The 26,828-nt window shown below is 37.5% G+C and overlaps 1 protein-coding gene across 1 annotated transcript in view; it reads right to left on the bottom strand.

Annotated features, from left to right (window-relative positions):
- The window catches only part of DHX15 (DEAH-box helicase 15), a 46,903-nt gene that overhangs the window by 7,488 nt on the left and 12,587 nt on the right, over window positions 1-26,828 (bottom strand). Inside the window, exons 5-12 of the mRNA XM_035547531.2 lie at window positions 26,404-26,622; window positions 16,639-16,806; window positions 11,558-11,644; window positions 9,894-10,043; window positions 9,632-9,740; window positions 8,352-8,543; window positions 5,187-5,309; window positions 1,624-1,814 (exon numbers count right to left, since the gene is read on the bottom strand). Coding sequence (XP_035403424.1) covers window positions 1,624-1,814; window positions 5,187-5,309; window positions 8,352-8,543; window positions 9,632-9,740; window positions 9,894-10,043; window positions 11,558-11,644; window positions 16,639-16,806; window positions 26,404-26,622 — 1,239 coding nt within the window. The remainder of the gene's footprint in view (window positions 1-1,623; window positions 1,815-5,186; window positions 5,310-8,351; window positions 8,544-9,631; window positions 9,741-9,893; window positions 10,044-11,557; window positions 11,645-16,638; window positions 16,807-26,403; window positions 26,623-26,828) is intronic.

Genomic DNA, 26,828 nt, shown 5'->3' with positions numbered 1-26,828 from the left:
ACCAAAAACTACCTGTGCTAACAGCTACCCACAGCCACGAAAGGAAAGCATCCTTTAGAGGAAGAGTTTCAGCCTGAGTGACAAAAAAGTGACTGTGCAGCAGTTTCCAAGGGCATGACATCTTAACAGGTCCAACCAAACAACTGTAGTCTACCAAGCAGAAGCACAACTGCAAAAATCAGATTTGCCTCAGCCAGCTGGGGCCCAACAGGGACAGTCAGGCAGAACTGTTCTTTCTCTGGCAAACATTCACAGAATAAACGTGTAGGTGGGAATGCATGCTGCAGTGTCCCTAGTGAAAGATGAGGAAAACCTGCCACAAAAACACGGACTGCGCAGTGACTAGCCTGCTTGTCTGAAGGGTTACATCAAGGCAGTCTTCAGAACTGTTTTAATATTTTAATTAAGCTTCAATCTCCTGTTTACATTATACTGAAATGCACTTGCAGACATTTTCTGAAAGCCAGGAAACATGTTCATGCTACAGATTAGCTGGCTTCTTAACCCTGGGGACAAAACTGCTTCCGGGGGGATGGGCACACGCATTAATCATCAGTAGTGCCCAAGCCCGTGTCCCAGTCAGGATGTGGCACGGTAAATGAGTGCCTGTCAAGCCGCTTACCATACTAAGCTGCACAGCACTGACCGTTGGTCGTATTTTCAACCTGTAAACTTTTGTGCTCAACGAGCAACTCTGATGCAAAATTTTTCAATGCCATGGGCACCGATCAGCCTCTTGAGGATAAGAAGATTGCATTCTCCAGAAGTGAGAGGCTCTAGCAAAGACATTGCCGGGACGCATCATAACGCGTGCTTACTGTGGAAAACATTATCACAATGGTCCACAGTCAGGTAGGAAGAGGACTCACTCCCACCAAAAGTTCTGTAGTGCAGAGCCTGCAAGAGCCAGAAAGGTAATTCCACTAGCTCCAGAAATTAATGCTGAATTTACACAGCACACAGGGACTATGTCTTGGAAATCTGAATTCTAGCTTGGAGGCATACGTGGCACGAAATGCAAAGCATCCAGGTGGTAACAGTAGAGACTGGCTTCCATCTGCCCACCCTGGTTGGACAGCAAAGTGAGTTTCAGATGATTTGCAAACAGCATATTGGCAAGATTAGACTTCCCTCCATACTCCAGTACTCATGTAACTCAAAAATGAGGTATGAATATGGAAGAGTACACAAAAATAAAACACTCCCCTTCTATATGGATTACATCTAACTAGTGTTTATATGCTACCAGGCTTCCCTGATTTGTATCAGTTAATGAATAATTTAAGAACTACATATTCTGCACTTTAAATAACAAAGTACTTCAAGATATTTTATGAAGTTACTTCCTCAGCTATTTAGAAGTTAATGGTCAAGTCCTGACTGGTCACACCAGAAGTAGTATTTTGAAATCAGTAAGACTGTCTACAACTTCTCCAAGCAGGACTTGAGTAAACAATTTACTTCTTGAGTAACAGCCAACCTGTCAAAGACTAAGCAATAATACAGTCAGCCATATACAACTTAACTTGATACATTCATCCAGTTTTGATAAGTGATGCAACCATACTAACACTAAAACCCACGTAAACACTAAGTGTTTTCCCTACAAAAATGCACACGTACCTGCATGAAATACCCAGTAACTAATGCCTTTCTTATATTGATGTAATAATCTCGGCTGGTAAAGTCTGTGCTTCTACGAGGCAAATTAAATCTATCCATGATTCGTGACAGCTGTTGGCGTACATTGTCTGCAGACATCAGGGACCTGTAGTTAATGAAGTTGTCATAACACCACTGAACCGACTCATGATCTGCAACATTAAAAAACATGAATTAAAAAAATGAGTTTTATCCAATTAGGACAAGCAAATAAAACAACAACTAACCAATTGATCAGTCAGACGAACCAGAAAAAAATTGTTTTATAAATGATAACAGCTCTTGGCCTATTTGGTGGATACCCTGCATTAGATAACTTGCCCAAATTGTTTTGTATTCAGAAAGCATGTGGTCTAAACAAAAGAAAATTACTCCCCCCAACATAAAATACAGATAATCACCAATGTTTTGGTGAAATACCACATCAATGATTTTTGCAAATTGCACCTGTCCTGAAACTAGAAAAAATATTTTATATTGCAGGTTTTTGAAGATAAAACTGAACATAAAAACATTTCAGTCCGTGTTTTTAACTGTAACATGCAATGAATACACAAGATGACTGTACATAATTACATTTGAGAAACCAAACCCTCCTTAAATGAAGACATTGAGTAACTGTTTAAGAGCTATATAAACATACTAATCTAATATTAAGTGTGATGCATCTCACAACAGTTTAAGTAAATGTGACAGGTAAAACAGCACCAGTAGCAGAACTCTACGTTCCATGCTCCAAGATACTGCTTCTACTATTGATAACACTAGCAAGAAATGTGTTAAGACAGCAAGCCTAAACTATTCTCTAAGTACAAAAACTGCACATTTAACACTGAGAAACCCAGTTCTCCCTACCTACTCTGCTACTTCAAGTGATGCTCTATATTTAGCTAGTTTAATAAGACAACAAAACAGGCATAACAAGATTTAAAATCTCTTGTATGGCGAGATTTGCATTTTTGCAAGCCAATTTATAAAGTTCATGCAATTAGAGAGTGTATAAATAGGAGGGTTACATAATTTGAGGAAAGTTTAAGTTGTTTTCACACTCAATTTTATTCTGTAAGATAAAGTATGAAAGCTGAGGTTCTTGATACACTACATGGTAGAATCAAAATTACCTAAGTAGCATAGCATGTTACTTCCTGTTATGCTTGAACTGGGTGCTTTGAGATGACCAATAACTGTCTTATTGTTTTACATAAAGATTTTGTCTTCTGATACTGAATACCAGAAGACTCAATTATACAGTGAAAGACTATTCCACAGATATTTCCATCCCCCAAAGACAGCAGAACCATAAGTCTCTGAACCCAAGAGTCAATGGAGGTCAACATTTTTAAAAAGAGGTGTGAGTAGTACCTATTCCAGAAATAAAACTATTTGTGTTCCATTTGTCTAGTTACATGTTAACAGTTCCTCCATTTCTTCTAAAAAATACTGATACCTAGATTCAGTACATTTGAAAATGTGTGTGCATATACACACAAGTACTCACAGAATCAAATATGTATTTAATATAAGCGAAACGACTTCATAGGAGTCTCGGTTGGGAAAAGAGGAAAGAAATACTGTGCAAATACTACCGATGAGTCCCAAACAGGGTTATCGACCTTGACAACTGACACTACTTATTCTTCACTAAGATACATATTCAGGTAGCAGGTGAAAGTTTACACACAAGGACTTTAACATGTAAACCTGTTCTTCAAGAAGATACCAACACTAGCGTATTAGCTAAATTCTAACCAAGACATAACTGACTGGCACTGGAAAAAGACCTCTAGTTCAATTTAAGCAGCCTACAAATTTTGTCTTAAACTCTTTTGTCTTAAACCACCAAATTTACTTTGACAAAATGCACTCAATTACATGTAAAAGGGATTTCCACACAAAAGTTACACAATACAGTTTGGATTTATGAACTTTACAAAATGTTACACTGATTTTAAAGACTAACAATTATTTTCCTGCCTATTTTAAGTCTTAAAAAAACTATTCTAATTTCCAACAGATTAAAAACAAGATGTGTCAAACCAATTACTGTATTTGGATCTGTTTTAACTTCCCTAAAAAAGCAAAGATCAACTGATTTTCTGCTCAACAATTCTTTATGCCATGCAAAATCAAAGTTCAAACCATATTTTAAATTAGGCAAGTCTGTTCCACATTTTTATATACAGCTAATATTAATTGGAGCAGACTTAAACACGTATTTCCTGTATCCCAAGCAAAGGCCTTGATTGTTCAGCTAAAATTGTCCACATTTTGGTTCCACAGATTTTTGGAAACAAATCAACTCTAGTAGGTAGTATTGAGAGATTTAGATTCTGTCCCTATCAAGTATTACGTTACTCCCAAGGACATAAAATAGCTGTTTTCCGTAAGCGAATATTCTAAAGCTGGCTTTATTAAGGAAGAGAAGGGAGCAACCTGAAGATGAAAGTATGGGCTTCTAGAAACATACAAGACTTCAAGACATACTGGATCCTGTTAGCTACCAGACATCTAAGCCGTAATTTTTGATTACAAGTTTCTCAGATTATTTTTTATTATTATTATTATTTTTTAATTTTTTGAGTACTTTTGTCTGGACTTCAATTCTGCAGATATCCTTGATTTTGGACTGCCAGATGACAACAGTGTTAGGAACATTTCAGCACAAAATTCCTGTATCAAAGCTGCAACAGGAAGGCACACTGAGTATTTACTCAGGGTAAAAGCCTGTTGCTTTTTTCATTTATTTACAGGAAATGCAACTGGAGCATCTACTGTAATCTGGTTGGTAGTTAAGAGTACGGTGATCTTTTGACTTACAACCATGGTAAACCACACTAATTTTTTTTCCTCCTAAAACACATGCCACTTCTGTAGTCAGAATGCCCAGCTTTACCCATTCATTTTTTCAACCTGCTAAAATATACTTGTAGCTATGCTACAGAGGACTATACATTTCCCCTGGATATACAAATAAGGTAAATTTACTGCATGGCTCTACATTTTCATGATGCATTACCCCTTTGATTCTCAATCCATCCCAAGGCCTTAATCTGGAATATCCAGATGTTCCAGATGTACTTAAAAAATAGGATTACAAGTGGCTTTCACTCTAGGAACATATCCTCCCCCAAATCCAAGATATTTTCCATGCTGCTCTCCCTGAAAAGTTACTAAACAATTATGCAGATTTTTGTATAATTAGTATCAGATAAACTTCCAATATTTCTTAATTACGGGAAAGCTTACTTCCTTCTGTCCAAGGTTACCCAACATTGATTTAAGAGCCTGGCTCGTCTCCAGACTCAACAGTTCATTACGTGATCTTTTTGCTAGTTTCCTTCTCCCCTCTCAAAAAAAATGAGCACATAAATAACTTTTATATACTTAAAAAATAATAAAGATTAAAGATTACAATAGAATGGCACAAAAAAGCCCAAGTTTATCAATTGTCCTTGTAACACAGGAACAGAAGCTGGCCACACAAAGAATTACAAGTAATTTTGCTAAAACGGGTGCATACTTACTTTGTTTGAAAGCATGGTAGACATTCAGCAACGTCAAATGATCTCCATCTATGTGGGCAAACCTCATCTTGGCTTCATCTGCTGCTTTCTTTGCTTCCGTGGGGCGAACAAAACACTGTGGGACTAAACAAGGTTGGTATGGGCCCAACACAAACGCCCATATCGATGAGTCACGCATTCACAGACAGAGGAACAAGGCCTAGCTAGGTCAGTTCACAGAGCATAGGGCAGGGCAGGATGGCCTCCAACTGCATCTTGGACTGTTTACTACCTTGATTTGGTACATCAACACCTAACCACATCTGTAAGACAAGAGGGTTTCAAAGCTACAGAGTACCTGATTATTTTATTAGAACTATATGTAGGCATCAAAATATCTATTCTGAAGGCCATCAAGATTACCTATATACACTGGAATGCTCAGCAGATCTTGGTTCAAGACCCAGTGCTGATAGCTCTACCAGGAACTAGTATTACGGAACAAAGTAATTGCAAGTTCACTTTCTCAGAAAGCCTCTATGGACAGAGTGCAGAAGGTAGTTCTGAAACTATACTGCACTACAATAGTCTACACAAGCATTAGCTTTATTACAAGTCTGCTACTAAACAGAACACACCAGTAAAGTCATCTTCCCCAGATGGTATTGTTATCAGCACTGGTATACAGAAACGTATGTGAATGAAGGTATTAAGAAGTCTAAAGGTTGTGATGGTAGCGGTAGTGGTGGAAGGTTAAACCGTCCTTTGGCACTACTTGAAATAATCATAATGTGATGAGCTTTGTCGATCGTTACGCTCTCTCACATAAGTCTGACTCAGGCTTATTCTGACTTGAATCAAAAAATGGGTTTCAACATTCCCCTTCCAAGTACAGGCTACTGAAGACCACGGACTAAGTTGGTTACAATAGTATTTGCTATCTGTCAACATTCCTACAGGCTTGTAATTTTGGTATGAATTTGCAAGACACTGAAAGCAATTAATAGATCTTCACTTTACAGAGATCTACAGGAGAAAAATATCAGCTTAGATTTAAATAGCCCATACTGCAGATGCAATTTAGCAGTTTAGATTTCAATAAAATTAATGCTAAGTAAGCATTAATTCTGTAACTAGGATGTGACAAACCCTTTATTTTTTCCCAGCTGCCTGAAACTACAGTAGCCTGCTCATAACTGAAGCCCAATCTTATACAAACACTTTGCATCTCATCTGTCCCTAACAGACAAGGGCCTTTTGTGAGGTGTTTTGTTTCTATTTTTTAATTTCCATAAAATCCCCCCCCCAAACACTACACTTCAGAAGTACGCTGAGTTGAACACTAGATGGAATTTCAGAAAAAATACACACTGCAATAGTGATTCACATGGTAACAAATCAGAAAGACTAATGCAGTAAAGAAAATGGAAATGCAGGTGCAAAATACCTGGTTATTTTGTGTTCTGTATTTGAAAGCAGAAATACAAAGAGTATTTTAGTTTCAGACTAATAAAAGCAGAAGTCAGTAATAGAATAGTTTGGAATATCTCAACATTTTGACTAATTAACAGCACTTTCTCTATGAAAAAGTTATGTATGTGAAATCCCACAGCAAGAGACCACAGTTCTTCTAAAATAACTTTTTAATTAAGTACAGCCTTTTAATTTGCTGATTTCTTTAATGCTATTCTCTGCTCTTCACTGGTATCACGTTTTCATTTTAGTCCAAACTATTAATACTTGGATTGCTATCCAGAGCCAGACAGTCTTTGTGTGTACTTAAGGCCCCATAATTGTTCCATGTCTACCATACGTCATACTGATGGTTAAAAAAAGCACTTTGGAAAACAGTCTACAAATACTAGGAATACTTTGTTTTAAGAGCAGAAGTTAATACCGAGACAGTAACCAACTTTAAAAAAATGGTCTTGAAAAGTTATTTAGAAAGACATTAATCGTAGCTAAAACAAGAAGAAGTATCACGGGTTGGGAAAAGATAAATAGAACAAGGAGTAAGACAAATCATCAGTTGAATACCACAGACGAGAACACTAGACTTACTGTTCTTTAGTAGGTGTTTCTGGGGTGGGTAGGGAAAAGTTAGGGGGAACAGACAGGCACCAACCTACCACCACCGCCGCAATTAAGCCTACCAATTAATTAAGAAAATTAAGATTCTGCCCTGCCCATCTGCTCTGAGTCTGAACAATCATAACTCTGCAACAAACATTTTAGCTTGTTCTTAAAAACTTTCATATAAGTATACTGTAAGACTTAACCAAAACAACAGATTTAAACTTAGCTGAAGCATTTTTTTCTAACCATCCAAGTTAAGCATGTAACCAGTAGTACATCTGCACCGTGAAGAGCCTTGTAAAATAACACACCCTAAAGACAACAATAATTATGAATAAAAACATCCCCACTTCCACAATGACTAAATCTTGCTGCTTGTCCTAGAGAGACCAGCTATAAAATGAAGTCAGTTCTACATAAGCTAAGGAATGAAATACAAGGCTTGCTTGACAACATTTTTCTCATTGAGATCTCTCTCGACAAGCAGCTACTACAACAGTGCTATTCACACAATGCAGCAAAGTACAGCTGTGCACACAAGTTAGCTCGTATAAATACATATCCTCCCCAAAACTTGCTTTCTTCCCTTCAGAAGCAATGACTACTCTTTCAGTCATTAAATTAAGTGGGAAAGCTAGAATGTACCATATGGTGTATGAGTTAACATTTTTAATATGACTTGGGCTGTAATCCTTAAGAAAATAACAGGACATGTCAAAGTGCAGAATAATGCACAATACAAAATAAATTTCACTGCCTTAAAAACAGTGGTTGACCTGACATTCTTGGTCCTGACTATGAGCCTAAGATGAAATTTCTGTTCCACTAGACTGATTTTTTTCCCTGTATCAACTCAAATATATACACTTTAAAGTCAGAATGAAATTGCTTGACCATTTTATGCATGTTAATTTCTTAACATTATTAATTGCTAGCTGCAGGTCTACACGCAAACCTCTAATGATTGACTATATCCCCACCTGCCAATTTAAAAAAATCTGGTTTTATTAAAAATATATTCAGATTGCTTATATTTTTGATGTGGAAAGCTCAAATTCTCCCCAAACTGAAGAACTGCACTTTGTTTAATATCTCTTCCCCTGCTATTACCTGACAACATGGCAGTAATAGATAGGACCTCATTAGAGCAGTTGTAGTCACAACTTGCAATAACCATTTTAGCCAGCTGTGGGTCCAGTGGAAATTCAGCCATCATGGATCCCAATTCAGTCAAGTCTCCATCATCATTTAAAGCAGCCAGATAATTCAAAAGCTCTAAGGCTCTCATCAGAGTTTCAGGAGCTGAAAGAAATATTTAGGTAGACACATTAATCAAACTGCTATTAATAAGCAAAAATGAGAACACAGACTATTCTGTTTTTCGTTTTCCATTCTTCATTCAACTGGCTTCCAAACACGAAATTGTTACCAAATTTGGTTATATACATCCAGACATGAATCAATCACCTATTTAAAAGGGCTATTAACTGGATCAAAGGCTCTGAATATTTGAGGAGTACTGCTTTTCAAAATTCAGACAGCAGTGGTATTGTGAAATATTCAGTAACATAGTAATATTTTCCTCCCAATGCACTGCCACCTTCTTCCCTGTTCAATTCAAAATAGATTGGGTACAGTCCTAAAATTTCAACCCTGTGGTTTAGATATCTGTGGCCTTTCACAAACCTGAACCTTTAAGAATGTTCTCTTACTCCTACATTCCTTACAGCAAGGGTATATTACAGCCACAAAGAAAAACATAACAGAATCAAAACACCTTCCTGCTAAGCTATCTTACACACTGCATAGCACAAAGAATGCAGAGCTATAAAGCTACTTAAATGCTTACATTTATATTGTAGATGAAAAAATAACTATCTTGGACATATTTATCTACGTCTGACCTGTGTTTTTAATTTGCAATGTAACAGAGCTATTTTAAAGTATTTGTGAACATCTAATACTATGAGAAGAGAGATCAACTTTAACTTCATAGGCTGAGCCAAAAACATGTATTCAGCTTTAAAAATGCTAGCCAAATTTATTTACATGCAGTTAACTGATGCACAATTTGAAAGTGTAATCAAGGTGATGAGTAAGAATTCATTCAGTAATAGATTTTTCTAACGTACGTAATTTTGTCAAATCCCCTGCAAGGGGGCATTCAGTAGTTTTCCTGGTTCCATTAAAAGCTCTTAGGCAAACTGTAATACTAGAATACTTGCTTTGGCAATACACGGCACTAAAAGAAACAAAACTTCCTTATGGATTACAATAAGAAACTGGAAAAAGATATTTCATGTTATTTTATAAAATACTCAGCAAAATTAATAATTGCAGAAGTTGAAATTAACACCTGCAGTAGAAAAGATAGAATATGAAACTGGTACCTGGAGGATCCATAAAATCGAAGTGCACCAAATCATCTATACCAAGCTTCTTGAGCTGCAATACTACAGATCCTAAGTTAGACCTCAAAATTTCAGGGTATGTATTGTCCTGTGCAGAGGAAAAAGAAAATTCAAGTTGTCTAGTTTAAAGTACTTCAAAGAACAAGCATTCACATTCTGATTTTGCTTGGTACCATAGTAATTGATCCAGGTAGTCAATCACATGGTCTTATAGATGCACTCTAAAAAGAGGTAATCTTACCTGCATTTCAGTTTTGTAAGCCTTCTCTGTATAAAGCCTGAAGCACTTGCCTGGTCTAGTACGACCAGCACGGCCAGCTCTCTGCTGAGCTGAAGCTTTACTAATCGCAGTCACCAAGAGAGACTCCACTCTGATACGAGGATTGTACACCTATTTGAAAGTAGAATTGGAGCAGGAAAAGAAGAATGAACATCATTCATGGATAAGACTTATCTCAAAAATAAAGATGGCTTTAAACTTGTTTTTAAATGCAGCTTCTGACTAGGAAATCATAAGCTGTATGCATCTGAGAGGAGGAAAAAAATTGGCTACAGAAGCCTTTGGATCAGTGACAGAAAGCTTCAAATACAACTGCCTAGAAAACAGCATTTACGTTGTATTCATTTGTTAACATCTTCTCCTGCCAGGCTCCCCGTTCTCCTTAAATGTGTGTGTATTTTTAGATAAGATTTTCATGGCAGAACTAATGTGTCCAATTTGTTCTATAGAGTGCTAAACACACTCTTGATGCTCAAATAATTCCATGCAAAAACAAGTTGTCTTGATACAATTATAAGGTTGAATAGCCATGTTCTAAAGGTCAGAAAAATCTAACATCAAGACTTGAATGCAATTGTAAAAAATCACACTGGTGACAAAGCAAGACTGTATTTCAAGGGCACATGTGGACCGTCACAGTACATAATATGATGGAATTTACTGTAAGACTCCCAGTGCAGTTATACATAAACAGCAGCCCTGCCAACTCATTAAAGCTTAGGGAAGAGAAGATACTGTTAAAAAAAAGTAGTCAAGTTTCAGTTGAAGACCTCTAGTCCATGAATGGGTATAAGCCATATACAAAAACATTAGTCCTTATTGGAGAACTACTTCCAGTAGAACTACTTGTGAGAAGAATTCAAATGGCGATTGCAACTTGTGCGTGAAGACGCACTGATTGTACTCACTCATTCTGCTGTCTCTCTCATTTTGCAAAAGTTTAAAAAGCTGATAATGTGCATGAGTGTTAAAGGAAAAGCCCAAGAAACCAAGTTATGAAGACAGTTACCAGTGAAAAATTCAAAGATTAAAATTGAAGTCTCTTAAACTTAATTAGTTCTTGGTTTGCATTCAGGCAAGCTACTTCAGTTCCTCTGCACCTCCTTTAATGCTTCAAGAAAGGCTTAGTGACTTAAGATCTTTAGGGCTGCAACAGCACCTGATGAGTATGGACAAAAAAAACAATACTAGCCTCAGTATTACTTCGCTCTTCTCATTTACGTGCTGAAGTTTTCCACACTAACATGACTTAAATTGAGAGGTGACTTCTAGCACCAGTTTCATTTACTTTCACACGACCTTCATATATTTCTTAGTTTTAATTTAGCGTTCTCAAACATGGACACAATACAAAATGAAAAGTGAATTCTGTATTCCAGGCCTAACTCTAAAAATCCTCATGTTTCAATTTTTAAGACTGAAGTTCTTCTGTACTATACTGTTTTGGACTGTCATAGCTAAGCTTACAGATGAAGTACAAACCTATCATTAAGTCTAAAAAAATCAACATCAAGACTTCAATTGCAAAACGCTCGTCACTGTTTACCAACAGAAGAGTTACCTGAGCAAACCAGACTCCAGTATCTTTCCTACATCAAAGAAAGCACAACTGACATAATATTTACCTTTTGTTTTGCAAAGCCAGGATCAATCACAAACACCACACCATCTATTGTTAATGATGTCTCAGCAATGTTGGTGGATACAACAACCTGTTGAAAAGTGAAATAGTAAATAACTAATTTGTCAAGAAGATATGCAAATAAAGCCCTGATTCTGTCTCTGCATCACGATTTTTCAGCAAGTAACTAGCAGAGCTCTGCTCCAAAACTTTTACAGGAAGATCTGAAGTCAACTAGATTAACTTCTATTAGCATCAGTGCAGTTTTTGTCCACTATATTTCTGTTGTGCCTTCATTAATAATATGAAAAAAGTTAGTTTTAATAAAAAGACACTGAAGAGCAAATATTTTACTTTTTTAAGATTGCTGTTCAAAATTCTACTCCTAACTCCAGTACAAAATGATAAATTGCAATGAATCTCTTAACATCTTCTGTTAGCTTTTTAAGTTGTTTGTTTTTTTAAGCCCAAAGATGGCAAACTGGTTAAACAATGCTGTATCAAAGGTTACATAACTGTACTTAAGTGAGTCAAATCTACACGCAGGTGCCCCTCCTCAGTTAAGCATGGAGTAAAAGCATCATCTGTTTTACAATCCAGATATTAACAGTAAAAAGCAGATATATGCCTCTTATTTTACACACAGGAGCCCAGTATGTTCTTTTACTTGGTCCAGAATAAAGCAGTTATCAATGCAGTCCACCTAAAATCCTCAAAAAATGTTTAATTTCAACTTTAAATTATCGTAGTCAAATATCTTTACATATTTTGAAGGTTAAGCTTTCAAGCTGTTGCAACATCTCTGGAGGTTGTCTCACGCAGAAGTTAAAATAGAGGCGTATCTGAGTTCTGAGGCCTGATTCATTGCCATTTAAACATTTATGTCCAGAGATGCAGTTAGCAGTCTATAGATACTATTAGTTCTCATCCCAACAGTGACCACATTAAATCACATTAGAAGGAAATGTAATCAGCTGCCTTTAAAAAAAACATACCCCAGACCAGTTCAGGACTTCATTAAAACTGCTTACCTTTTAGTTCTTAATTCCAGTGAAGACAGAAAGCCCTGTTTTCACCTTAACAATTAGAATTTGAGACCCCTAACAATTTCTTCAGAATTACAATGAAGTCAGTGACTGGAATAGACTGATATTCCCAATGACTTCTCTTCTTCCTGGCTGATCACTTTGCTAGTCAGGTAGTACTTACTACTCACCTCTTCTTAACTAGACTTAGTGTCTAAGCCTGCCCAGATGCCACTATATAATGAAGGCAATACTTAGGTGGAAAAAAAATTAAGGCAATTTAAATTAATATGGTGTTCCACCCTGAAATTATATGCTATTTAGAACTCCCCAAAACCCACACCTTTCACTGACAGGTAATCTGCATAGTAGCCAAAGAAAAACCGCAAAAATCAATGCAATTAAGTGCTGACAGCACTATATACAGTCACAAAAATTTCGCAAGCCATTAAATATGTAAATTAAACTAGCATTCCTATGTTAAAAAGCTAGTCAACCCACATTCAACTTGCTGTTACAGACTGTACTTTAGATAAGGTCTCAGCTTTTTTTGGACCTACTAAAGCATGAAGCACCCATACCCAGAAGCTTCGAATACCAATTACACAGTAGCATCAAAAGGCTTTGGTCCTAGTTTTAATCACCAATTTTTATTAGGACACTTCAATACTGACAACTCAACACTGTTAGCACACTTAGCCCACAAAGGCCCATCAATTTAACTTGTACTTGAATTTACCTAGCTTGTACTCAGAATAATACAGAGGGTAGAGGAAAAAATAGAACAGGATTCACCGTGTTATGACTACATACACCTCATTTGTTAATGTCACATTGCTTAAAAACAAATGAATACTGTATCATAAGAAACCTAAAGAAAAACTTGAAGTTCTTCCACATCTCTATAGCCTAAATCAAAATTACAAAGTTGCTCAGAAATCAAATGAATGAAATTAGCACTAAGTTATGTAAAATAATTGTACCCAATTAGCTATAACTGCAATTTTGCAGTTTTAACTGCAATACTGCAGTTACAGAAATGTTTATGGTAAAAAGGTTTCTAAGCATCACGTTAATGGTTTGATACAAAGTTTTTAGAGATTAAACAAATTAGCTTGTATATTAAAAATCTACATATTTTATATAAAACTCTCTATATTGTATTAACTAGTAGCTCTCAAGACTCCTGAAGCAAATAAAACAGACTAGAAATTCCATTCTGCTACTGGAAACTGTTCTGTTTACACCATAACGGACAAGACAAAAATGCAATGATATAGTCAGTTTGCATTAAGAGAGGAGTCAAATTGAGCACAATGTACATGTGATATCAAACAAGTCTCAGATGTATCACAGAAGACAGTAGTCAGTCTCAATGCTCCTTCTCTTTTCCTCCCATCTCCCAGTTTTAAAGGCACACATTAATCGTAACAGAGAATAAGAAGTATTACACTATCCAGGATTTTATAATGAAAATACCATTACAAATCCCTTTAAAAACACTCTAATTGTAGTTTCTCCCTACAAAGAATATGGTCATGATAGGTAGTTATTGCATTTTGGCTCTCAGATGCAATAGTGAAGCGCTCAAAATGCTTACCAACACGAGATTTGATTTTAACTATTAAATTTTACAAGCAATTAAACAGTGGTTTATTAACTTTTGAAACCTAACAAATAATGCATAAGACACTCTGTTCTCCTGAGTTTAACACTGGGTTGGTTATACCTGACTAAGCAACTGGCATCACCTTCTGTATGACAGGCCCTCAAGATCATCACATCCCTAGGAGCTGGCAACCCTTACAGTTAAGCAGGAAAACTCTTCAAAACATGAAGCAAATATAAGCTGAGCTCAGCACACTCTGGAAAGATTAATTTTTTATTTTTTAGGATAAAAAGAAAGAAGACATGACTCATCTGATTGATAAACAGTACAGTAATAACGCTTTGATGTTCAGTTGCCATGTTTGCACAATCATGTAACCATACAACGGAAACAAGCTAGCTGTATAATAACTACGAGTAAAGGACAATAGTCCACTTCAAGTCTGAATTACAAAATTGAGTTAAAACCACTAGAGTCCAGTATGTGAAAATGCACAAAAGTAACTTTAGAATAAGGCCAATAAGAAAGGCGAGAGAGTGTTTTCACCAGGCAGTGTATATGGCAACAATAGGGTAGAAAAGGAGAGCAGGAAGGCACCTTTGAGTCAACATCGTCTTTCTCTATAGGGTAGGTGAAATATTTATTCACCATAACCAGAAAAAACATTTTTATCTAGAATCTTAGCTTTCTAGTAAATGCTAAGCACTAACAATTTATTACAAAAGGACAAAAAAAGCTCTTAAGCCATCAAGATGTATCAGTATTATTTGTTACCACCACGAATATTGCAAGATGCTACACAGCTTCCAAAATCTACCTTTTTTTCCCCCACAAAGTTAAAGCGCAGGAGTTAAGCAAGCGCTTCACTTGTTTTATGATTATAGCCTTTGAAACAATTCAGACCTCCTTCTAGCCCTCCTTCCTTGGCCATTCTATAAACCAGGCTCACCTCACATAGCGGGCTGTGGGAAACCCGACGTTATGTAAGATAAGAGACCCAGCACGCGTGGTCCTGCTTTACACATCCTGATCACTAACTGAAACTAGAGCAACTAAACTTTACAACACATACACAACATTTTTCACTCGCTCCTAGATTTCTCATAAAGATAAAAAACGAAACATGAAAGCCAGAACATTTCAGTCAACCAAATACATTTCGAAGTAGGGTTAAAAAACACACACAATGACTTCACAGGTCTGAATGTTGCTCATATCTTTTTTGCCCACAGGTGATCTCCCCAGCCTGGCAATTTTCCTTGTAGTAAAATAGTTGCTATAGTGAGAATGTCTTAAACACTGGTAGAGTTCAACATAATGAAAGCTACCCACTGCAAGTGTTATCCTCTTATCCAGAAAAACAGGAACTGCCTATTCTGAAGTGCAGTTTTAAAGAAATGAAAGTTAAATGAAATACACAGCTATCACTTGTTCGTCGCTGAAAAGCGATTTCATTCATTCAAGTCATTTGCTAATACAATCTTGTTGCAGCATTAGTTTCATGATTTCAGATCATATGCTTTCTGCAATCAGCTTTGATAGGAAAGAGAAGATCATTTCACTAAATTTAATAAGTAATTTGTTCTTCCAGAACACTATGAGTTTGCCACTAGTATTCAGCATATATTGTACTGCCCTAAAAGTCAGATAATCAATGAACAAACCCTGCCTAGAGCAGATAGTATGATTCAGCTTTGACCTTCAAAATCTAACTTGGTGAATGCCACAGTTCCACATAGCATTAGTTTAGCTTGAAGAAGCTCTACTAACACTCCTTCCAAATGTTCAGTTTTAGAGAAATAGCCATACAGTTTCTAACGTGGTTTATACAAGTACTCAGGAACTGGACAGGTAATGTTACGAGAACATTCACTAACGTCATTCAAGGTATTTTTATTGGTTTCTCAATACTTTTTGCCTGATAAAAAGAAAGAACCCCAATTCCTTGCTTACTGCTTGAGAAAACATGAACCAACTTAAATACTTGCTTTAACTTACACCTTGTCATAAGCCTTAAGAAACAGAAAAGAATTGCCTAATAACACCTCTTGAAGAAGGTGGTGGTTTTGCCTCCAAAAAGAACACGTCTCAGAATAATTTAAGAATAATTTATCAGGAAGAAAATCCTGTTCTTCCATGTAAATCACACAGTTGTCAAATTCAGTGTTATATTTCTCATATGAAATTTACATGAATGCCAGCCCCATTCAGTTAAATCAAATTGTTACCAGAACTTTCTGGCATTATAGATAGAAGTCAGAATTTTGAATTACACTAAGAAACACACAATTATCTAAAAATTTAAGTGAGATAGAGCCCTGGATTATCAAGGCTTCATTAAAAAAAGCTTCCACTTGTTACTGTACACTTAAAGTAGCCGAAACTGATTTAATTGCCCACACAACTATGAGTAGCTTGTTACTGAAGAACATACCAAAACATACTATTTACCTTTCTTCCTATTGCTCCATTTTGTTTTTTTGGTGGAGGAGGTTCAAAAATCCTTTGCTGTTGCTGCGGAGGAAGGGTGGAGTACAATGGAATGATTTTGATGTCACCCACTTCAGGGCCTAAATCATCAATTTCACGTTTTATCCTCTTGCAGGCTTCATCGATCTCCTGCAAAACAAGAATACTTGTTTTAAAACTCCATGAGAAAGTCAGTCTTGTATTTTAGAGCAACTAATGACAATTACACTAAGTCTACACTCAGAGAACAATTACAATAATTTCAATTTTAAAAAAATCCAAGGTATTTGCTGAATTCCCAATCAAATTTCCACACCGCACCAAGATGCCTCAGCTTCTATACTCTAATGAACAGCCTAATTTGCATTCAACATCCTTTTTCTTTTAGTCATGTTTCCTAATTAATTCCCTACAAATTGTACTAAAATTGAAATCTCTCACCCTGGAATATTAAACTGCACTCATGACCTTTTCAATTTTCACAATCTAGAAGAAATTGATGTGCAAGATATTTAAAATAAGCCAATTAAGCTTTAATGTCACGTATCAGTAATGCAATTATATGGAAGATTTGCTTCATTGTACCTAATGAGAACAAACACCTTTACAGTATAAACATGGATGCTCAAAATCAAACCTCTTAATCCAGTGTCAGATTTTACTTTAAAATTAACTGAAATCCCATTTAAACGCCAGAGCAGTCAGTGAAGTACTCTGCAAATGGTACAGGCTTTACAGTTTTTACCTTCGTACAGTATTGCCAGTCTATTTTCTGACAAACTCAGCACACAAGAGCTCCCAATCGGTTACAATTCAGTTTCATTTTAAAACAAGAGCATTTAAGCCCACCAGGTGACCTATAGTTTCAATGAGACTGAACGAAAACCAAAGCGTACAGAAATTTAGGCCAACGATTAATGCAATTTCTTTATTTCAACTTAGAAGTTAGAGCCTCCACTGGTGTAACTCGGGTGCTCTCATGAATACTGATATTTTGGGTGAACCAGCAACGGCAGAACAAAGTCATAGTGACAAGAAGATAACAGCAAGCAAAAGAAAATGGCTACAACACATTCCAAGAAAAGAGGCCAGCCTTCCCTTGCCACACATAATTCACCAGACTGAAGTTACAGCGATGCTTAAGACACTCACACAAGCACACATAACTTCAGTTAATCTTAAGGCTCTGTGAAATTACTGCTTTAAAGTCTAATTAGGGAAGCAAAAGCAGCTTCCATTTTCAAAGTCCTAAAACGCAGGTACTATCTACAACAAATCTGACAGATTTGGGGATTAACTTTAATTTGTTTTAAAAGAGACCTTTCACTTTTCAGCATAACTACGTAGTGTTTTAAATAATCACAGACAGTATAACACTCATGTTCAGTACTGACCAGCATATATAATTAATGTAAGCAGAGCAAAATAAGAGTTACAAGGTCTACCTCTTTGATGTCAGTGTCCTTTAATAGTAAGCCTAATGCCAGAAGGCATTATCTTGCCAATTTGAATGAACTGCAGACATTTACAAAAAACCTTTTAAACAAAGGTGCACTTTGCCAACAAATCCAATATACTTTTTCATAACATAAGAGGCACACAAGAAACTGAGCTGGAATGCCCCCTACTGGTTTACTAGCAAAGAACGAATTTCTTTATAAAAATGTCAGTACAGGTGGTTCTGCTGATAAACCCTTTTTGAAAGTTCATTAATAGCCTCCCAGTGAAAAGGAAAAAAAACCCTGATGTACTTGACATATCATACATAGTAGTTTAGTAAATTAATAACTTCATATAATGGTCCTAAATGAAAAAGGCAACATGTCAAAGTAGCTGACTACGCAGCCACACGCCCACTCTCTCAAATTTGCACCTTTTCAAAGGTTTGACAAGCTGACACTTGGACACCTGATAAAGACTAAATAGAAAATTAGACCACGTCTTTCAAAAACATGTAAGTCAAATGCTAAAACAAAAAGTCTAGCACAGACACGAGCTCCTAATCTGAAGGTTTCATGGAATCTGAGCAGGTTGCACTGTGCGACTGGTAGAGCTCTGATACTGGACAGGATGCTCAATCCTTCAGTTTTATGCTTGAGATAAAACACAAGCAAGCAGTGACAAATGAAGGCACTGCACTCTTCAGGCCACGTGTTCACAGCCACCTCTAATCTTTGAGAAGAACAAGAAGTGCTGTTACCCCCTAGAGTTTCCCAGTGCAGTTTCAAAATATCCCAAATCAGAATTACTTACAGTACTTCAACACAGCAAGGAGAAGTGCATGTAGAATCATTACTCCCTGCAGATTTGCAGAGAGAACTGTGGACCTCTCATTAAAAGCTGCCTAAAGGACACAAGTCAACAAAAGCCACTGCCACTCATCTAAAGAAAACAGAGGAGAGCCCTGTAGTATTGAAGTGTTTAATAAAGTAGTGGCAGTTTCCTTTTATTTACCCCACTAACAGATTATTATCTGTTTCAGCTGTATGTTCACAACCAATCTTCAATACTAGAATCAGAGTAGAACTAAGCTTTTTGGAAAGGTTTCTGAAAAATACATCTCAAACTACACAATCTAAAAGACGTGTAATTAGAACAGTTTGAAAGCACTGAGGATTCGGTTAAGTGTCAAAGATATATTTTTATCACACACAAACATTTAAGTCTCACAACATGATGGGTATGTTTCAAGGCACAATCTTAACTTTAATCCTCTGAGGATTCAGCAAGCCTAATTCAGTAGTCTCGACTCACTCAAGTATCAAAGATTTTTTTTTAAATTAATGTTTGCACATTGAGTCCATTACAAACCTCCTTGAAAAGGGATTATTCCACCCACCCACATGTAAGAGGAGATTTTTTTATTCTTGGAGGGAAAGGAGGGGAAGGTAGAGTATAGCCTTACGCTTTGATTACGCCTGAAAACGCCCTCCAAGAGCCCTGACAGCCACACTGATTACTTGAGGTACTGGATGCCAGCGTACTGACAGCAGAACAGGCACAGGGACAGGGGAGCCGCAGTTACAGCCATGACTGCCGATGGCACTAGCACAAAGACCTGCTTCAGAATTAATCAAAGCAGGAGGTCTACCACACACCAGGTGCAAGGCTTATGCAATGCTCAGGTTCACTTTAGTAACCTTATCCTAGTTCCTCACAAAACTAGACTTGTTAGGAGTATTAGCTGAGAAACAGTTCTCAGAATTCTGAGTAGGCGAGCCTACTGTCTAAGCTAAAGTTTCCAAAAACTTCTTGCTTGATCCAATAAAAATGGATTAACAATATACTTATATGGTGATAAAAAAAGATTTGACAGGTCTGGTGAAGAAAGTTTAACTAAACATCCCTTTCAACTAAAAGCTAGCAGTCTGTGATTGTTTCCAACTCCCTACTTGTGAGCAACGGTAATACTGGGTGCAGCACTCCTACAGGCTCTCTCCATATTCTCACACTATTCTGTTTGACTCCTTAAAATTGTGACAGTTAAGCTACAGACATCCCTTCCAGGGATGGATTCCTAAAGTTGCTATGAAGTTCAGCATTATCTGTGTCCATACGGGAACCAATGCTTAGCAGTGCCTTGCTTAGAAACCAGGACAAGGACACGCTCCCCAATTTCTTCGTCATTTACCTCAAGCAGTAGCGCAGCCATCTGTATTTTCACAAAGCAGTAAGTAGGGTACATGCACCTCTCAAATCTGGCAGGATTTTTACTCTATCTCAACCCACTTTTCTGTACAAAAGGTAGGCTGATGACTACTGCTTAAGAAAAAACCCATGGATGCAGTAATTTTTGTTCTTCTCACTGAAGCAGTGCTTCTACACAGCTAGAAATGCAAGGATTCAACAGACAAGAAGGAAAATACAAGTTTGAAGCCTGTTGACAAGAGTGCTGAATTCTCAGAACGCCAGGACTGATGTTATATTCCATTTTAACATCCAATGGATGGCAACAGCAACAACTGTTGCTCGTATCAATTAAAAGCACAGTGTTTTCTTTATTTTTCCTTTCTCATTGCTGATGAGTACGTCTACAAGTATATATACGCACACAGGTAATATCTCATTCACCCATGAACAGTATTAAATACTGTAGTAACAATACGCAAAATATGCACGCATTTTGGAAAGGGTTATAAATCTCGCAGTATCAAAGAATAAAAACCCAAGAAGTGCTTTCCAGACACAAAGTAGGTGTATTTAATACTTCCAGTTGTAGTCAAAATCAAGTACTCAGAAGCCCTTTCAACTATTCTGTGAAATAAACACATTCAGTGTCACCATGATACTTCACTGCTACAATTTCTGGACTTACCATGGCAACAGACCTGGCTGCATTTACCTTTGTACAATGGGTACTGAATGCTGCCTGATCAGCAGCCTCTTGCTCCTTTCCAAGGGTTTAACCACAGAGAGCACCAGCTGCAGGTTAGTTTCTTTAATGCTCAAGATAGCCTTTTCACAGCCTGACCCCTTTTGTCTTCTTTCATCCTGTCTCCTACTGCTCAGTACTGCTTGCATCCCTCACCCAAAGGAGGGCAGAAAAACTGTCAGCTACAAGACAACACAGACAGTACAGCTGAATTCCTACCCCTTCCTTAAGAAAGGAAATCCCTTCCCTACCCCCCAGCCCTCCCAACAGTAAATACAAAGCCTTCCACATTGCGTAAAGGACAGCATCAGGCAGAAGGTCTCCTGAAAAAGCTTGACAAAGGTGATTTGGGAAGATACGATGAAAAGCTGGTGGTATTTAAAACTGAGAGGGTCACAACCAATACTTCTATGGCTTAGCTTCAACAGTATCACTAAAGGAGTTAGTGGTAAGTTCCTAACCCATCTGACCCTCATCCCCCTTGATTTGTTTTAGTAAATACTAACAGAACAAAAGCAAGACTGAAAATGTGAACACAACTTAATATTATAGGTTTTGATTTTTTGTTTTTCTCCTAAAAAAACTCATTTTTGAAAGACTATCTATCTCCTAGGTATGACTTTTAAAGATGATCCGTGGCCATTTATTTTAGAAACATGTTGGTTCTTTAGGCTGTGTCCAAACACAGACAAGAAGGAGAGACTCAGGAATGAGATGAATCATAAATCAGTATCTCCCCAGCTGCCCAAATCCTTCCTGTACATCTGCACTGCTCACATGTATCACCTCACTAATATTTAACATCCTCAAGCTCTGCATCAAAAAAGTAAGGATTGGAACATATCGCTACATTAGCAACTCACCTAAAAGGAGATGTATAAAATTAACCACACAAGAGACCAATTTTGCTTCTTATCATGCAAGAGTGCATTTCCCCCGCTTCTTTATCTGCTGTTGAAAATAGAGTTCTTATTACACTATTTAACCTGAATACTCAGTAGAAATTCACTTCCATTTCTTTCCCTGATGGTATTTATGCAGTAAAGAATGAGTTGCACATACTGATGGGTTACTATTAGCAAGAACAGAAACAGGAAAGGGCTATAGGAGCAGTTCTGTCAGCAGTAATACTGAGTTAGTGCATCACATCTTTAAGAATAAAGTTTGTGCGGAACAAGTACTCAAGATTCTTTCATAAAGTAGTTCTGCTGAAATGACAGTCAACAAAAAAAACTCAGGAAGCCTAGCTAGAATGAACTTACCAAGTTCAATTGCCTCCTCTAAGCTAACAATCCACTCCAATAACCTGAATTTCCTTCCCTTTGTATGTAGTAGCCATCCATGCTACCGTAGCTGAGGCATGAACCTGCACCAGAACTACACGGCAGGCCTACGCAACAACCAACAGGAAGCTGCCCTGAGCCACTGAAGGGCATCAACCGTCAGTAAATGTTCTGGCTCAACTGCTGAACTGATGATGTACAGGAACATCCACTGAATTCTGAGCAAAGCCTGAGCAGCAGGTTAACATCTAAACTGTATTGCACTGCCTTTCAAGCAACCGTTTCTACAAGAAGATGGTGACTAGTGATGTAATTGTAAGGACATTTAATGGAACAATCTGAGAGCTCAGCATACAAAACAATGGAACGATTTTGTAAACATGGTCATTTGCAACATTATTTCAGAAGCTATTTCTTCTTCAGTTGACCCTGTATCAGAGGACTTACACCCACACAAAGAACCTCTTGACATGAGCAAACCTCAAGACTGCCCCAGTTAGAACGTTCTTTTAAATGGGAGACGCAGTCTTAACTACAGCAGATCACTGCACACAGCTAAATTCAGCTTCTTCTTGGTAAGTGAGCCAGGCAGACATTACTGCTTTTTGACCTGAAGGAAACATACCAAAAAAGCACAAGAATTTTATCTTGTGTAAAATAAGGAGGGTGGGGCAGGGGGGTGTAGACACCTTAGAGCATTCCCTCTTCTCATACAAGTTTTTATCACAGAGAGCGCACAGCCAGCCACATCTGGCTCTGATGACATGAACCTCCTGGAAACATTTTGTCCTCAAGGCTGCACGAAACTTCATCAATTTCCCTCCTTCATTTCCCAGGAACGAATACAAACTGCTGCATTCTAAGATGAAGAGAAAACAGCCAAAAACAAAAGCCTTTTGAAGCTGGCTGTTTCAGGAGATGCTCAGAACAGAGATGGAAAGAAACAAAGCTTTGTAAAATATAGGGGAGGGGGAGTGTCTTCCAAGGAAGAAGTCAACCCTTGACCATAGCTGAGAACTGCTCTGTCAACAAGTCACAACTTAACTTATCTCAGCACAATTCTATGTTCATTTTAACTTGCTCTATTTGAAATACTTCATGTTGACATCATCTCAAACACATAAAAAGCAAGAGAATTTCTGCCTTTAGCACTGGAACACAATTACTGGTGTTACTTTCTCAGTTTATGCACCTCGACTCCTCAGCACATTCTGTGTACGGCTGAAACAAAACAGAGCCTGTGTTCACTGCAGCCCAGTATACTTAACTAACTCAACCTTGCTCAATCTCTACCACTGAGACCAAAGAAGTTGTCAGTTTTGACTTCAGTTTCCTCCTAAGAAAGCGCCTGCTACTTTCTTTCACAGTTCCAGTGCTTAACCAACCTGTAAGGAAAAAAAGGTGTACCTTTAAAATAAATCCTCACTTATAAAACATTCTGCCAAAACCTCAAATGTGTTCGCAACCATTTTCTACAACACCACCATTTTGCCAACATCACAATTTAAACCTTTCTAGAATACCGACACCAGAACCTCATAGCAATGTTTTCCATTACATTTATCTATATTCAAGAACAGCGTTGATCTGCACTTCACATATCCAGATGCAGCCTGGATTCATCCTCCTACATACATGATGCGTTTGGCTTTATGGAGAGAAGAACACTGGGGTGGCAGAGAACACACTTTGCATTCCGGAGTGCCTAGGTTACTAAGACATGCAGACAGATCTATAGTTTCCGTATCATTTCTGCACGCACCCCCCACCCAATTTCATCTGTAATGATTTTACACCTACTCTCAGATTAATAATCTTAATGGAGTACAAAATCTAATACTGTTCGAACAGAACTCCAGTAGACAGTAAGCCTACAGCCTCTGAGACACACAGGTGAGCCGATCTTGAGACATTTAAAGTGAACATCCACAACTAGACCACTGGGATCTATAATCACAACAACAGAACAAATTTGATACCGCCTGTTATCCATGATAGACACGTTGACTGAAATATAATTACATTCGCTTATTTATGAACTCAATTCCCTGTCAGTTTTCCAGTTTCACTTTCTTGACAACGAAGACATTAATGTTATTTCCATCATCAGAAGTCTCCCTGGTACACTAGGGTGGGTGTGTGGTTGCATTTACATCAACAGACAATCTTTCTTCCTTACTTGTATCCTATGGGATACAAGTCCTGTTTCAAAATGTTTATTCCTATTCAATCCCTAAACAAAAGTGCCCCCAAAAATCACAAAGCAAAGGGGATAAAACGCTTCAAACCTTCTCTACAGAAGCTAGGCCAGACTTCAACTTCACACTAACTGGCTAAATTCACACCAGCTCCAGGCAGAGCTGCTCCAGTGCCCCTGAACAATTCATCCATCATCTATGGATACATGGACTGGAGAACTCTAGATAAGAAAATAAAGGATGGTGGCTTACCAATGCAACTTAAGCAATTCAATAAGGCAACACAGGGATATTACTATTAGATACATTTATGCATAGGTGCCCCTACACCTATGTACATGCATGGTTTGGTAAAGCTTTTGCGCGTATTATAAACACTGCATCCTGTAAATTAACCCCGTTGAACTCAAAGAATTTGTTTTGAGCTATAGAACAGAGCCCCTCTGAAGTAACAGTGGGTACTAAAGGAATCTAGAGCCATAACATGAAAGCAGAGTGGTACTGGTCCAGTTGATAACATCTGAAGAAGTCTTCCCCCCCCAAACCTCCCATGTTTGCCATATCAAATGAATCAGAGCAATACGTAGCAGCTGATGCAGCAAGCTCATCATTTGTAACTGAACATTAGAAGGGCAAATATTTGTTCTTCATGTAAGGCTGAAGAAGAAACCTTCACGTAAGGTTAAAGATAAAGGTTTAAGATGCTTGACTCAGCATCCTCATTAAAGACACTAAAATCTGCAAGAACATCAGCACAGCAGTGTTCTTTTATCACCACTGGTGCCATTCACCCACTCGCAATAGTTGTTTCATTAACCTCTTGCATTTACCTGTCAGACACGTCTGAACTAGGACTTCTAACTTAAACCAAACGGGCAAGCTTCAAAGCTATAGTCCTTGAAGTGTTTTCGCCTACCTATACTCTTAACTTGCAGCAATATTCTAGATGGAGAAGGACAAAAGTAAAAGACAGCGTATCTGTCTTTAGAGGGACAGTCACTATTCTGGTTCTCTAAGGGCAGAGACTATATCTGCCAGAAGACATTTTGATCAAATACCTTAAACCTCACCTAGGAGGCGACAGACAGATCTGTATGACTGGCCAGTCTACTCAAGAAGCCTGTGCACCTGTAGTATCACAAGTCGTTTGTACAGTATTTTTTCCTTCCTTTGGCACAGTTACAAAATAAATGTAAGCGTTGAGTGTTAAAGACACTGAACTGTTCCACACCCTTTGAAGGGTGTTTCTTCAAAATAAGTCAGACATTCAAAAGAGCTTCAAAACAGCCTCAAGACAGTATTAAAAATTTTATTTCAAGCAAAACATTTAAGATTTCCAGGACATCATTTCCTCCTGTAGTTTGGATTAAGTGCTTTTATACAACCCTCTTTCACAAGCTAACAAGCTACTACTGAAATACAACTCCCACTACGTGTGGTACAAAAAACTACAACCTAATACTCAAACCTATTCAAAAAAAATGTAATTTTCACTGAAAATGCTACTTATAGCTATGTGTCAGAATAAAAAGGTTATTCTTCATTTAAGTCATACAGTACACACCCTGAAGTACACAGAACTATATTTTAAAATCAAAAGCATGGATGCTACCAGGTACCCAGATCTTCTGGGTTCACCTCAGTATGAACCTGGGTTTCATACCCTAGGTTTCTCTTAGAAGTGCAAGATTAAGATGAAAGCTTTCATTTTAGAGAGGTCTTGTCTGCAACATGCATACGCTTTACATTTCAAGTGCTTAACATATGGCAGGTGGAGTACCTCACATCATTTCCGAATGGTAAACTAGAAAAGGAAACTGAACATTTCAGTCTATACAAGCCACTTATAACAGTTTCTACATGGAAAGACGGATGAAAAAAAGAAAGAAAATACCTCTTGTCCGGTAAGAAAGAGTAGAAGATCTCCTTCCTCTTCTTCACACATGTGAATTTGGATCACTGTTCGAATGGCAGCCTCAAGGTAATCCCTTTCTGGTTCTGGAGTATAGAATATCTCCACAGGATGGGTGCGACCCGGGATGGTTAGAAGAGGACAGTTATCAAAGTAGATCTGAAACTTGCCAGCATCTAAAGTAGCACTCATAACTATAACCTGTAGGTTTGGAGAACACAAAGCAAAGAAGTTACTCCAGAGGTTGACATGGACCTGAGAAATGTTACACATACAATATATAACAACAGGAAACTAAACTGCTGACCGTGATTCAAGCATGCTTTTATCACTTGAATACAGAACCTTTGTTTCAAGGTGCAAAAAAAGAAAAACCTAAACTACAAAGGTTAAGCTATAATTACATC

This window comes from Cygnus atratus, chromosome 4 (assembly GCF_013377495.2).
Source record: "Cygnus atratus isolate AKBS03 ecotype Queensland, Australia chromosome 4, CAtr_DNAZoo_HiC_assembly, whole genome shotgun sequence".
In the NCBI taxonomy this organism is placed as follows: domain Eukaryota; kingdom Metazoa; phylum Chordata; class Aves; order Anseriformes; family Anatidae; genus Cygnus; species Cygnus atratus.
This window is presented reverse-complemented; position numbering and strand designations above follow the sequence as displayed.